Source organism: Diachasma alloeum, unplaced genomic scaffold (genome assembly GCF_001412515.2).
Source record: "Diachasma alloeum isolate Michigan unplaced genomic scaffold, Dall2.0 Dall_scaffold_00210, whole genome shotgun sequence".
NCBI classification, from domain to species: domain Eukaryota; kingdom Metazoa; phylum Arthropoda; class Insecta; order Hymenoptera; family Braconidae; genus Diachasma; species Diachasma alloeum.
Genome location: NW_021680375.1, coordinates 2,085,328 through 2,101,365, shown reverse-complemented (window position 1 = coordinate 2,101,365; position 16,038 = coordinate 2,085,328). Strand labels below are relative to the sequence as shown.

Sequence of the window (16,038 nt, the reverse complement as noted above, 5' to 3'; positions counted from 1 at the left end):
TTTTAAGTTATCATGCATGCAAGCAATTTCAGTGAAAAAACGAAAAAACGAGGATAAAACTACATTGCTCGGGGTGGAATGGTCTTTTTTCGATCCAATTGAATAGCTATCATCATGACGAGTAGTTTGAAAAAAAATTGGAATCCGTCGCATTGTTAAGGAGATATCGGAAAAAAAACATTTTTGAGGAATCGCTATATCTCAGAAACCGCTCAACCGATCGAGCTGAAATTTAGCACAAATTTGGCTATCAGTAGTACCAATTAGCAGCCAGAATTTCAGCGTCTTTGCTTTCATCGGTCTCGAGTTATAGGGACAGTTCTGCACAACCGGACATGAATGTGCACACACATGCCTACACACATACAGACATTTTTTAAAAACATCATTTCTTCCCGTTTCATGACATTTCTAGGCATTTCCACCGAAAATTAGGAAATCGAAAAAAATCATGATTACAGAGCTTCCATTCGGAAGCAAAAATAATTCATGTCTTTTTTGGAAGTGGCATTTTCTAACGAGTTTAACAAAAAAAATTTCAGTTCGAATTGGCGGAGTGGGTATTCTGGGTGACCTTGAGAATTTCTCAAAACGCGTGGCAGAGGCAGCCCACATAAAACGAGAGGAGGAGGAGATACTGACCGACGCGCCAGACGAATTTTTGGACCCAATTATGTCGACCCTAATGACAGATCCAGTGATTCTACCCTCTTCAAAGATATCGGTAGATCGTCAAACAATAGCCAGGCATTTGTTGAGCGACCAAACTGATCCATTTAATCGTTCACCACTGACCATGGACCTCGTGAAATCCGACACAGACCTCAAAAATAAAATACAAGAGTGGATTGCATCGAAAAAACAGTCAAGATCGTCGTAAGTTCCTTTCTAGTGTACAAAGATGACTAGAAAACGTCAGTAAATGATTTTCTAAGGGAATTGATTTTTTAAATCGTGGGAGGGGAGAAGGGACGTTCGAATGTGCCATTGAAAACCGATGCAAAACCATTCATTTTCGATTTATTAATTAATTCCATTGGTTTCTATCATTTTTTAACGAATGGGTTTATTTTTGAAAATATTTGAAGACACATAAATAACAAAAAAATAATTGATGGAAGGATTTTTCAATGGCACAATTGAGAAAAAACCATCGTCGATGCTATTGTCATGAGTCTACATTCGATTTTATTTTAAAATTACTTGAGATCTTTTCAAATTCATGAAAATGGGGAAACGACCATTAATGAAGAATTGTGAATTGATGGAATAGATTTACACGTTTGGAAAAGTTTGAAAGAAAAACCTAGTGTTTTCTCTAAGAAATTCTATTGAATTCATTTTTCTATTTGAGTTTTATCGAAGAATAGTATTTGTTTCCTGCACCAATTCTATTGGAAACTAGGCTTTGTTTATAAATGTTGAGTGTTCTGCAAAAATTCTTGGGCATGATTTTTCCAATTTTTTTTTCTTGGTTTTTATAATCAGAAACGGAGAGAAAAAACTTGGATAATTTATACCCAAAAATTTCTATAGAAAAATGAAAATCGACAGAAGTCACTAAAAAAATACTTACTTTTTTTAATTGAATATCTATGAAAAAATGGCACAATAAATTTGCATAATCTCCAATAAAATAAAACTAATAGAATTAGTGGAATCTAATAGCAATTTAATAGAATCTCTTATAGCAAGCGCTGGGTTCTTCCGTTAATTTTTTTTTCATGTATGTTCGAAGAATTGTGGAATAAATTTTCACGTTTGGAAAAATTTGAAAGAAAAACCTAATGTTTTCTCTAAGAAAATCTATTGAATTTGCTTTTCTATTAGAATTTTATCGAAGGATAGTATTTGTTTTCTGCACCAATTCTATTTGATTCTAATCTTGATTTTCCTACAAAAATTCTTGAGCATGATTATTCCAATTTTTTTTTCTTGGATTTCATAATGAGATACAGAGGGGGAAAAACTTGGATAATTTATGCCCAAAAGTTTCTATAGAAAAATAAAGATCGACAGAAATCACTAAAAAATATTTACTTTTTTCAATTAAATATCTATGAAAAAATTACACAATGAAGCTACATAATCTTCAGTAGAAATAATGTAATCTAATAAAAATTCAATAGCATCTCTCATAGCAAGCGCTGGGTTCTGCAAAATTTTTCCATATGCGTTTCTATTTATTCTTCGTAATATTTTTCAATTTTAGAGAGGAGGGAGGGGGACTGTCTAAATGTGCCATTGAGAAACCGAAACACAAGAAATCCATTCATCATTTTCAACACTAAATTCACGATTTTTTAAGCAGCAAAAAACGCAGAAAAGAATATTTAATTTGTTAATTCAGTTCCTTTTTATGTTAATTTGATTAATGTCATATAATCCGGGTGAATGATACATTAGAAAAATTTCTTTTCATTCCTAAAACATTCCGAAAGTCGAACAATTGACGAAATTCATTGTTTGTAATTGCTCGATGGCACAATTATCCGTAAGAAGAAACAGCAGTTTTAACATGATTAACGGTTTAGTTGAAAGATTTTTTATTTTATCAATCTCAAGTATCAATTAGTTATTCCACCAGGTCAGAAAAGTTGCTTTCACTTTTACATGGAACAATTTCAAACCTTCAATTATACATTCAGCCTCTTGACAATTTATCGACATGCAATAGAAATAATCAACGTTCTGTAAATTTATCAAACCTATGATGATATGATGTATATGTACAGTAAAAATTGGTTTAAAAATCGTTTCGTTTCGCAATTTGATAATTGTGAAATATTAATATTAGTTATGCAACGTTTGTGTATCATAAAAATGTGTTATAAATCTTTTTAAGTAAAGAAAATGATTCGATGAAAGAAAAAACAAATCCGAAGTTTTTCATTTTCTCTCACTTTGTCTTAATGAATTGATTTTTAAAAATTATTTTTCATTGTTCTAGATATAAAATTGAAATATTTAATATTAATCCTTGATATCTTGCGTCACCTTTTGGCCGTCAGGAATGATAAGATTAATATCTTGTCGTTTTCGAGTACAAACAAAATTTCATTTGTTTTTAATACTTAAATGAAAGATTTCTCGAGGTTCTAGTGAATCTCGATGAAGTGGGGGTTAATCCAGGGCATCTATCAGCTCCTGGAAGTCTTCGACGAACCACAGGGAATTTGTTTTCACACTCTCTCTGACAACGTTACCACCAAATCCTGTTTTTCAAAGATAAGAATACCATTTAATTTCCTGTTTTTCGGTTTCAGTTGGAGATGAAAAAATATCATAAAACGTTGTTTTTCAAGAAATCGAATTTTCGACAAGGAACGTATTCTAAGATTTCCTCCAATTAGTTTTGTATTTTTTTTACATTTTTGTTAAAAATCATTGGAAGGAACAGAGATAGACTCCAATGAGAGATGTTATTTCGACCGGTATATTAATATTCTGTATTATCCCCGGACTATTTTACTCGATCAAACTTTAGATGTTTTTTAAGGTACAAATTACATGGAAAGCAAGATGCTATATGCTATCTTTCGACTTTCCAAACCTCTATACGAAGGAAACAATTAAGGCCCGGGTGTACTATCTTTCGATGTTTTTATTCATCTTCCGTCATCTGAAATTGTCAATTAAGTCCTGCATCATGCAGAAGTTTTGAAAAATTATGAATGAATAATAAAAAAAAAATAGAAGAAATTCTTAATTTTTTCAAAGAGCATTTTTCATTTATATTCAGAATAAGTTGAATAACAAGAAATTGAAAAATGTATCTGATTTACGGTGACAAATGGTGGCCTGTCACCCAATATCATGCAGGGGGAAGACTGATTTCGTAAATTTTTTCCCACATTGCACGGAGACATTTATTACGGAAAAGGCTCTCTGAAAAAAGTTGTAATATTTTGGAGAATTTTTTAATCACACTTTTATCACATAAAAATGGCAGATGGCTACATACCACTGTTTTGAGAATTGAGATACCTAGCTGTCACTTCCCATGAGGAGTTAGTGTTTTGTTATCCACCATGGAAAATGACAGCTAATAGATAATTTGCCACACCGAATCAGATATTTGTAATTTCCCCTTTTTTCAACTCATTCTGAATCTCAATTAAAAACGCTCTTTGAAAAAGTTCAGAATTTTTTCAATTTTTTTTATCATTCTATCATAATTTTTGGGAATTTCTACATGAAGTACCACTCAATTGACAATTTTGGATTACGAAAGACAAAAAAAATCCAGTTGACATTCGAAAGATAGTACACCCGGGCCTTAAATAGTTAATGTACAAATTAAAAAATTCGAAGGCGCACCGAATTCAATTGGCAGAGCACCAGTCCGGCAAACTGGAGATGTGGGATCATCCCCCACCTGAGTTCGAGTCCGTGTGCCTCCGAATTTTTTAATTTGTGCATTGTTAATTATTTAATTGTTTCCTTCGTATAGAGGTTCGGAAAGTTGAAAGATAGCATATAGCATTCTGCTTTCCATGTAATTTGTACCTTAAAAAACATCTAAGGTTTGACCGAGTAAAATAGCCCGGAGATAATACAGAAAAGAGATAGAATTCTCATCGAAAACTTCGTGAAGCAAGGTGGAAGCTACTAAGCAAGCTACTTTCCCTGGCGAGAATTTCATCCATTTTTAACCACAAGAATAAAATAAAAAATATTGAGAGTAAAATAAAAAGAATAAAATCACAAATATATTCTAAAGGAAGAGGTTTAGAAAAATTGATCACAGAATCTTCTCTGTGAAGATGAGAATTTTTTACGAAAATTTTTCGACTGAAATTTCCGGTGCACTTCTGGGAAATTTTTGTCAAGCAATTTTGTTCCACTGAAATTCCAAGCAATCGTCGTTATTGAAAACTCAGAACTGAAAAATATCAGCATGAAAAAATCAATGGAAACTGGAAAATAACTGTTGATTTCAGTTCAATTATTCTGTAAAAATGAATGAAAATCAGAAAAATTTAGGTAAAAATAACTTGGAATTTGGTACTGAACATTCATGTGTTGATTGAAAATTCAATTAATTTTAGAAATTCTCATCTTCCTGTTGCTCAAAAATTTTCAATTACAAGAGACTGTCCAAAAACTTCTTTTACAGAGTAATTCCTTGTCTTATTCCTAAGGTTTCGTAACGTTTTTTTCCCAAAATGCTGAAAAATTATGGAAACTCACCAATGAAAGCTGTAGCGGGTGGGCACGCCTCCATATCCGTGGCACCATCCCCGACATGAACAATTGTATTAAATCCATGTTTCTCTTGTAATCGTTTGATCACGATTGCTTTTCCACCACTCCGCGATGTCGGTTCATTCTCGTCAAATCCTGCATATTCACCTGGTGAGAAGGAACAACAAAATTTAAAAGTCTTCGAAGAAAATACAGAAAAATTTTCTCCATTTCCGTTGTGGAAGGAAGTTAGTAATTTTTCATTCAGAGCAGGGATGCGAAAAAATAATGTGACATGAGACGGACGGAAATTAGAGATGCAAGTGTGACATGATCCGTCATACGAAAGTGATGCGTGATATTTCGCATTCCTGGTCCTGAGCTTTAGCTATAAAGGAGTGAAATTATAGTCTATTTCGATACGATTGCGGAATAGTATTTTTCCGGCCTCGCCTACGGCTCGGAGGCCAACGCCACACGAGTAAAAAAACCCCATCGCAACAGCCCAGGAACAATATTTTTCTGTAGTGATTTTCAAGTTTTCGAGTTTGGGAAGTATGTAATACCAATTCCCAGACGAGAAATCGTGAGAAGCAGTACAGAAAAAGTGTTTTTGGGTTCGTGGGAGGTTTATAGCACAGGTCGAGGGCGAGTGATATAATCCCACGAGTCTAAAACATTTTTTCCGCGAGTATCGAACCCTATTTTTCATCACCATGTGTGGGAAGTGGGGTTTTACGCACGTGGAGCGTGCGTAAAATGTCACTTTACACACAGCGTGATGAAAAAAAATTTATAGTCTAGTTTGCGAATATCACATGAATACAGGAGCATTTTCGGAAATTTCGTTCCCTACAGAAATGTTTCTTGGTATTTTACCCAAAATTGAATCAATTTGATTTTTCTAAACTATTCAATTCGTAGATCTTTTCGTTTTGAGAGTGACGAAATTTGTCCATGGTTATTCCTTTAGGAATTCTGGACCCTTTCAGCGAATTAACATGGTAATAATCCCTTAGTAGTAGGGGAGAATAGGAAAAAGTGGAACGAGTGTTTGTGTTTGGCTTTAATTGAACAGAAATTCACAGTTTCCACAGATTTTTCCGTCAAATTGTAGATTTTTAATGATGAAATCTCTTGAAATTTCAGTGAAACTGTCCTTTGCTAAAGCCAACAATTTTCAACACAGAATAGAGAAATATTTATTATATTCTCCAGTATTTTCCTTGAGATTTCTTAGTTCGATGAACGGAATTGATATTTCCTCTAAATTTCCTAAATGAAAAGATCCGTTGTGCCAATAATTATCGAGTTCAGGAGAAATTTCTCGACATGTTCCTCCTAACTTACCAAATCCAGAGATATCTCCAAAATAATATGCTTGAAACTTCCTAACTCACTTCTCGATTCTAATAATTATCATAATCGGTAAATTTCTTGAACTCTCAACGAATGAGGAAGGTCAAGAGACTCAATCTCTAGACTCCACTTATCATAAATTCCCCCGGGTAAGTCGATCACATCTATATCTTAATTACAAGTTATCAGGAAATAGATAACGAACTCGATTATGGAAAATACTTGCGCCTCTTATCGGAACGCACGTGTGCCAAAATTGAGCCACGAGATTCCGATAAATTGTGCCCCCCGAATTTCGGGGAATCACCCAATTTTTCAATCAAGGATTCTGGCTTAATGAATAAGTGAAAAAAAACTCTGGCTCTATCTTAATGGGAATAACGCAATTATTGGTTACATAAGTGGGGATCCCACGAAGATTCGCGTGAATTCGATAATAAAACGCCGCTTCATTCTGCATTCTGTTTATCGAAATTTGAGAGCCACAAAATTTGTGACTGGGTGATTCGAGCATTTTTTTCCGGCTAAATTTCATTTCAGAAAAAAATCTCTTGTCCGAAAATTACCCCGGATGAATTTTTCTTGATTATTGACTATGAAATGAAATTAAATGATTGCGATGTATCTAGTATTATAGATATATAATTTGATAAATGATAAAAGTAAATAACAAAGATCATATCTGGAATAATTACGATGAATTGATTGGTAAATGAAGAAACGTTGCTAATCAGAGGGAATGGCTGGAGATGACCAGAATCACGACTCACGACTGTGAATTCAGTAGAGATGTTCTTAAAGTAGCTCTATCCTTACGGTAAATTCAAAGATTATTGAAAACTGCAAAACAATTGCAGAAAACTCGATTAGATTCGGAATTCTAATTTTTTTCTCAATTTAATAATCGTTTGGGTTTTTCAAAGAAAAAAAGTTTAAAAATCAGGAGTTAACCCAGTGTCTTAAGTGAAAATCAACATTTCCATTGTAATCGAAGATTAAAATCTGAATTTCTTTTCATTAGAAGTGAAAAACATCAAGAAATTTTTTGACACCTTATAAAAAATAATCGGCCGTTTTGCAAAAAAGTTTCATTATTTATTTATAAGAGGGAAATGTTTGAAAAAATATCAATATTTTGCGAAATTTAATTTAGATAATACTGACTGGGTGTGAATTTTTTCCAATTTTTTCCATGCAATTTAGTTGAAAAATTTAAAAACTGAAAATATCCAAAAGTGCAGCGTAGCCTCGCCGAAGGGTAGAGCTGATTCAAGGGATAACAGAATACCGCTAATTTTCCAAATTTTTGACCAAATTTCCTGCCCAAAGTTATCGATCTTTTTACAAATTAAAGCACATTGACCTCCAGGAGGTGATGATGAATATCAGTATACTTTGGTTTCGAAAAATATTAATAACTTTGGGCAGGAAATTTGTTCGAAAATTTCGAGGAAACGATGCTCTTCTGTTACCCCTTAAAAATACGTTTTTCTCAAGATTGTTTCCATTTTTTTTATAAATAATGTTTATAATAGTCCCCAGCTATTGAAAAAAATGCTAACTAGCTGTACTACACAGTTTAGCATAAGCCAAACGGGAGTTATGAGTCGAACTCGATTTTTCCATCTTATGAGAAAACAGTTCTTACGATGTTCTTAAAAAACTCATCGGTGACAGATTGATAAATTTCGAAAACAGTGAATTTTTTGTAAATTTTTGTACTGCATAGTTTCTGCGATACTCAACTCTAAAAAATGAAAATGACGTGACAGCATTCCACATTTAATTCACAAAATTAATTAACAAATAATGTCTTATTTGAGTTGGACAGTTATTGTTGCCTACATCAACAACACATGAGAATAGAAAAACTCAACTTATGAGAATGCAATAAATTAAGTTATTTAGCATTTTTACGGAAATCCATAGGGACTAACTTTTAGGTCCGATTGTGTTGGGATATACCTTGAACGAACGTAAATGCACCTATGCTCGTTCAGATGCTGCCAGCTATCACATTTTAATGATTTTAACAGTTCCAACAATTTATTAAGCCACCAACGGCCACCAAAGAGTGATTTATTGAGTAATAAGAGAGAAAAATCCCATTCACATCAACTGGTGCCACGACAGAGTGCATTCTTAAGCCGCAAGTTAAAAAACAATTATTAAATGTTGATATCTCCGTTATAATAGTACAATGGGATTAAAAATCTCTTGACTGAGGTTTCGAATAGTTAAAAACTTCATAAAAGTGCATAAATTATAGTAATATCCTCATATTTCACTGAAATATCGGCAATTAAAAGAATGGGTACAATGAAAATGGCATTGATCCTACACTCGTTTAGCAACTATCAACTGGTAACGGACTAAACGGATGAAAAAATTATTTAAAAGGTTGGACTGTCCAATTCAAATATAATTTTGTGCTTCGAGATATTTTTTAATGTCGTTTTATCACAAAATAGGATACTCACGATGTAATTATTTTTTTCTAAGAATGTGATCATTTCTCTTGAATCCCTCCTCTTTTGACCCATGGGAATCAAAAGAAAAATTAATAAAATCGACGGATTCACTGTCAATATCTTTTTAGTTGGTTCAATAATTATTGAATTATTGAATTCAGGAGAAAACAATTTTCTATGACGAATTCAATTTCTTCTACTATGTCTTTTCCAAATTAACTATTTTCAAAATGAACTTCCTGAGAGTGTGAAATTTGAAATTTTAATGCTTGAAGTACAATATACAAATTTTCAATTAATTGAAGATACAGTTTAATTTGGTACTGAATATTCATGTTTCGATTGAAAATTCAACCGAATTGGAAAATTCGTCTATCTGTTGCTCAAAAATTTGAAATTTTATGATTTTCCCCCTAGTCCAAACGGTCTATGAAATTTCATTTCAGAATGATAATTTCTCCTAAAATTGTCCTTTTTTGAAACATTGGAATTGAAAAAAAAATTCATAAAATCGACGGATTCACTCTCATTATCTTTTTAGTTGGCTTCATAATTATTCAGTTCAGGAGAAAATAATTTCCCATGAGGAATTCAATTTCCTCTACTATTTTTTCCCAAATTAACTAATTTCAAAATTAACTTCATGAAAGTGTGAAACTTGAACCTTTAATGTTTGAATTTGAATATAAAAATTTTCAACTGATTCAAGATACAACTCAATTTGGTACCGAATATTCATATTTCGATTGAAAATTCAACCAAGTTGGGAAATTCTGGTCCTTCTGTTGCTCAAAAATTTGAGATTTTATGATTTTCCCCCTAGTCCAAACGATCTATGAAATTTCATTTAAGAATGGGTTTTTCTCTTGAATTGCTCCTTTTTTGAAACATTGGAATCAACCGAAAAATCCATAAAATTGACGGATTCACTCTCGTTATCTTTTTAGTTGGCTCAATAATTATTCATTTCGGGAGAAAATAATTTCCTACGAGGAATTCAATTTCCTCCACCATTTTTTCCCAAATTAACTATTTTCAAAACGAATTTCATGAGAGTGTGAAACTTGACATTTTAATGCATGAAGTACAACATAAAATCAACTAATCAAAATTACTCACCATTAAAATAGAATTTAAGTCTATTTGCGTGTATGTGATCCTGAGATATATTTAATCGTCTGGCAACCGGTGATATAAGGCAGCGAAAGCCACCGGAAACTAGGTAAACTTCTTTATTTTTCGCGTGAAGTGCATCTATGAGCTCTCTGCAATTTACAAGTAATTGGAAGTAAAAATTAGAATTCCACACATTCCATACTTCATTCCGGGCGTGAGACTCAAGTGAAAACGACACGAATCCTCCAATTGAAAAGGTTTAATTGTCAACAATTTAATTTTTATTGATGCGAAGGCGAAAAAAATAAACTTACTTGATTCCAGGAGTCAGTGTAGGTGGATGTGTCTTGATAAACTCCTTGATCTGCTCCGAGCTTGGTTTAATTATGTTTAATCTCACGGTTAATGATTGTTGAAACGTCATGTTTCCCTGCATCGCTCTTTTCGTTCTGTAAAAACATGGAAAAAAATTGGAGAAGAAATGTCATGAAATTTTTTGCACGTGGACAAGTGCATTTTTCAAATGAATGAGTATAATGATTATTGCTAATGAATTAGGAATTTGTTTCTGAATGGGTTCTTTTTGCTTCCGAATGGAAACATATTGTAATCGTCCAATTTTCACATTCTTTAAAATTGAGTAATTAAGTGACTAAAGTAATTCCCTAAAATCTGAAATTTTGTCAGATTATAGGTCTTAATGAGGACTAGCTCCGTGCAAAATTCCAGACCGATCGATCTACTAGCTTTTGGGAAAAAGCAATTCGTTTTAGAATCGTTTTCCGCAAATATCTTCAAAACTTATTGGAAGAACTGTACTCGACCCTGGTATCATCGGGCCAAGCTCCCTAGGGAACTAGTTGTGTGGGTTAACAGGGCGGGTACTGACCACTATCATTTGAATAAATCATTGGAGAGAGTAGAATTTGTGGACACAAAGGGGTGCAGCTGTGGTACGGAAGTGCAGGACATTAATCATGTCCTGTAGGAATGTCCAGAATATTCCGAGCTACAACGAGAAGAAATGAAAGAAAAATTAATCAAACATAGTTGTCCTAGACCTTTCACCATAGCTGCATTCCTAGTAGCCAAAAATTTAGAACCACTGGAAATCATTCATCAATTTGTTAAAAGATGTAAGATAAAAATCTGAATGTTAAAAGTTTACCTAGACCCAAGTAGTTAGTATTAGACAAAAGATATTTTGTACCATTTTTTTTGTTTTGTAAATAACCCATCAGGGTTGATGCTACAATAAATTTTGAAAAAAATCTTCAAAACTAGTGGACCGATTTCGACCGATTTCTACCTAAATCAATCAAAACATATCAGTAGCGAAGTGGTAAAAGAAGATGAGTCAATTTTGACTATTGGCCAGTTTTCAATCAATATCTCGGAATCTAAAGGAGATAGCAAAATTTTTGTTATAAACTTTTTTGTGGAGCCGATTGCGCGCTACAATAAATGTGATTACGAAAATTTCTCTATCTCTCTTAGATTTGGAAATACTTCTCAAAAACTCAACTGGGAGATGAGTCGACTCATCTCCGTCTACCACTTCACTACTGATTTGTACCCGTTTATACAAAGTTTCCGAGATATTCCCGTTTTTCTGTTTTTCATTAAAAAAACTTTGTAATCACGTTAGGTTACGCAAAAATCGAGATATAAACTTGAAATTTTGACGGAAAATATGCATATCCGTTCATACGAAGTTTTCGAAACATTAGAGTTTTCATAGCACACATGGAAGTAGCAGTCAATATCTGAAATTTTTACTGCTAGTTAGTGTTGTAAAACTATAAATTTTTGTAATATTTCAGACCATTCGGAAGCCCGCCGTCAATGTATTGATAGCGAAAACAAATAAGAAATCACTTAGACATATGCTCGCTGTCATATGGCGCGCTGTCATATGCTCGCTGTCCCCTGCTTGTTTTTTTTAAAGTTTCTATCTTCGAAATAAATTTATAAAATCAGCTCAGTCTGGGCACATCATTACATACGGAGAGTACATATCTTTTCCATAATTCCGGAGTGAAATGTGGTTGTCGGAAATTTTACGGAACTGTCACGTAATTTTTACCTAAAATCACGGAATTTTTTCAGAGCGTTCCGTAATTTTTACCTGAATCTCCTGTGAAAAATTACGATACGTCACTTAAATTTTCTGAGTCGATTTCGTAATCGCTGAGCGAACTGTGAGTTCCATAATTTTTACTGAACATTTCTCTCAGTGCAAAGAGACAGAATTGCACTTTACGAGGAAAAAAATAATCCCCCTTTATCAACCGTTCAATGAATTATCAACATTTCCAAAAAAATATCAAAAGTGTCCATATTTAATCATTCTCATCTGTGAAATGTCGTACTAAAAATTACATTTCTAGTACAACAATTAAAATGATGTGCAAAATAATTCAGTACCGAAGTGGATACTTTTTATGTATTTGGCTCATCACGTTCCGTCTCAGTCGAAGTGGACAAAAATCTAAATTTTTACTCCTCAAAAGAAGTTAATTAAGGGGAGACTACTATGAGTTGTAAACTTCTTGGGATATTGGAGTGAGATTTCTCATGCACTGAAGAAATCGATCGATTATATGTGTCGAAAAACGAATAATTAGTGCAAAAAAATTAATTGTTTATTGTTCGTTTGCTCCGCCGACGCTTAAAATGTTAAAAACAGTCCAGAGCCTCCAAAAAAATGTCTACAATAAAAATTACGAATTAGTTTTTTGAAATTTATCTCCTACACAGATAATTTCGTTTTGTTTAGTATAAAAAATTTGCCCCATTCATGTAAAATGGGCAGAAAAATTATCCTTGAAATATTTAAAATATATTCTCGAATCTTTCGGAAATATTTTTCGGGCTATTTTACATGAATGGTGCAACTTTTTATTAAAATAATAACGAAATTAGCGGTGTAGGAGCTGAATTTCAAAAAACGAATTCGTAATTGTTATTGCACATATTTTGCCAAAAATTTTGAAACAATAGAAAAGCTCTGTAGCTCAAAAATTGGAGGCCCTGGACTATTTTTAACGTTTTGAGCGTTTGCAGGGTAAACGAACAATAAACCATTAGTTTTTTTGCACTAATTATTCGTTTTTAGACACACATAATCAATCTCCCCTTAATGAATAAGAATGATTGAATCATGATGAACAAGAAGACGTAAAACAATGAAATACAAAAGATGTTGTTGATTTATCCAGAACTCTGCTTTGAAAAACCGAAAAATTCAATTAAAAAATTCTACTTCGGATGAGAAACATCATTCTAAGAGCGGTCATTCCGATCGCATCAAGTTGAAAGGAATTCCCTCGAGAAAGTGGGGAAGGGGGGGGGGGGGGGAATTAGGAACATTTCTAGAAAGAATCAAGTGTCTATATTTCACCAGTCTCCTATGTGGAATGTTATAGCAAAAATTACCTTCTAAAACTGTTTTTAGAAAACTCGCGAATGATGCCACTCGTAACCACTCGGGCAATTAAAATAATGTCCAAAATAACTCAGTACCGAAGTGGATATTTTTGTTGTATTTGGCTCATCACATCATTTCTCTGTCGAAGTCGACAAAAATCTTTAGTTTTACTCTTCAAAAAAAGTTGATTAATGAACAAAAATGATAAAATCAGGGTGAACAAGAAAACATAAAACAATCAAATACAAAAATGCTGTTGAATTCAACTTGAACTCCGTTCCTAGAAATAAACAAATTCAATAAACAAGTTAATATCTCGATTTTTGCACACGCTAGAGTGATTGCAAAGTTTTTTTTATGAAAAAACGGCAAAAGACGGGAATATCTCGAAAACTTTATATGAACGTGTTTATATGTTTTGATTGAACTCTCTCCTATATGGAATGTTATATCGAAAATTTCCTCCTAAAACTATTTTTAAAAAATTCGCGAATAATGTCAGTCATAACAACTATAGCAATTAAAATGTCCAAAATAACTCAGTACCGAAGTGGATATTTTTGTTGTATTTGGCTCATCACATCACTTCTCTGTCGAAGTCGACAAAAATCTTTAGTTTTACTCTTCAAAGAAAGTTAATTAATGAACAAAAATGATAAAATCATGATGAACAAGGAAACAGAAAACAATCAAATACAAAAATGCTGTTGAATTCAACCTGAACTCCGTTCCTAGAAATAAACAAATTCAATAAACAAGTTAATATCTCGATTTTTGCACACGTGCGATTCCATCCGTTTTGAAAATCACAAAATTCAATAAAAAAATTCTCCTCCGGATGAGAAACATTATTAGAAGAATGCAGCAGTGAAGCGATAAAATGGTTCAAGTCAATTGAGCCCTCAGCTGATTTTTTTAGGAATATCTTCCAATCTAAGGGAGATAACGAAATTTTCGTTAAAATCTTTTTCATAGAACGAATTGAGAGCTACAAAAAAGATTTTAACAAAAATTGTTCTATCTGCCTTAGATTCTGAGGAATTCGTTGAAAACTGGCCAATAGTCAAAATCGACTTGAACCGTTATACCGCTTCGCTACTGAACGTTATTCCGATCCCACTAAATTGAAAGGGATCCCCTCGAGAAAGTCGTAAGACCCCAGCGATTCATATAATTAATGGAACCATTGTATGAAGTCTTATGTAATCTCTCACAACTAACGTAAAACTCTTCACAATATAAACAAAATTTCTTCCTTTTTCATGTTACATTTTCCAACCTTTTTTTTACTAAAAAACGGATCAAATTAATTTTTTCCTAGAAAAATTCGAATCAATGTTTTCGTTTTTTTTAAACTTTCCAAAAAACAACAAAAATATCGAAAAATTTTTAATTAGAATCGTCTTATTTCATTTTTGTTTGTTTTCATTCTGAGAAATAAACAATTCAACACAAGTCCCTCAACAAAGATGAGATCAAAAAATGGTTTGTTAAAATGTTTTCCTCGAGATAAAAACCAATTTCAAGGAGAAGAAAATTTCAATGCCATCGAATTAATTACACTTCACATCGCAAATGTCGTAAGACCCCAGCAAACATGTTTACAGCGTTCGAAAAATTCTCACAATCAATCGATCAATTTGCAGCGATCTAGATAACAGCAAATAGAGACCCCTAACTGTTCTCCACTGACATAAGAGCACGCCATACGGCCTTTCTACTCTCTAATCCCATTATTTCCAAGTGGATGCCCCATTCGCATGAAAAATTGCCGAGAGAAGCGAGAAAAAATAATAAAATGGTTAAAGTTTCTACTTACAACTCACTGACTTCCTTTCCCTTTCCACAGAAATTAGCGAGTTCATCAATGCCCTCTTCCTGAATGACAGTCGAGTCAACGTCAAACGTAACGACGTCGGCATTTTTCCACGCGAACTTGACGTGCTCCAATTTATTCATAATTAAATGATTTTTACTGTTATAATTGCGACAATAATCGAGAAAATGAGTCGAATGAAACGATCGCATTGACGTCCGCAGTTGAACTGCTGCAAAAATTCTATTGCCGGTTGTAAAATAGCGCAAAGCCATCGTGCTACTGCTACCGAGGAGTGGGAGAGCTGTCGATTTCCCCCTCCACAACTCTAGATTGATCAAATCATTTTTATGTCTCGCTGCAAATAACTCGGGCAGGCTCAATAACTCAAAAATAATCGATCGAAAATTTTGCAAATTCTCGGGGAAATGTTGACGTTAAAATTGAGTCTATTTGTTGTTGTGTCGAATTATTCAGTTAATTGTTGTTAATGAAATGATCGGTGTGGAGATCCCCTCGCTAGGAACCATAACTGCAGAGTCACTTGTGACAGCACTAGACACGTGCTCTTGCAAAATAACGATAACTTTTGATATTTTTTCAACTGCGACTTCATTTTCTTTCCTCGATTTCCTCATAGATTTTTCATCATCTTTCAT

General features: G+C 33.3%; 2 protein-coding genes across 2 annotated transcripts in view; one reads left to right on the top strand and one right to left on the bottom strand.

Annotated features, from left to right (window-relative positions):
* Positions 1-2,878, top strand: part of LOC107036680 (ubiquitin conjugation factor E4 A) — a 20,441-nt gene extending 17,563 nt beyond the window's left edge. The window contains exon 7 of the mRNA XM_015254796.1: positions 543-2,878. Coding sequence (XP_015110282.1) covers positions 543-880 — 338 coding nt within the window. The 3' untranslated portion in view covers positions 881-2,878. The remainder of the gene's footprint in view (positions 1-542) is intronic.
* On the bottom strand, positions 2,523-16,038 carry LOC107036571 (phosphoserine phosphatase). Its single transcript, XM_015254608.1, has 6 exons — positions 15,907-16,038; positions 15,383-15,798; positions 10,448-10,582; positions 10,137-10,282; positions 5,194-5,355; positions 2,523-3,215 (listed from the first exon to the last, which is right to left on the bottom strand). The coding sequence occupies exons 1-6, from the start codon at positions 16,036-16,038 to the stop codon at positions 3,124-3,126; spliced, it is 1,083 nt and encodes a 360-aa protein (XP_015110094.1). The 3' UTR covers positions 2,523-3,123.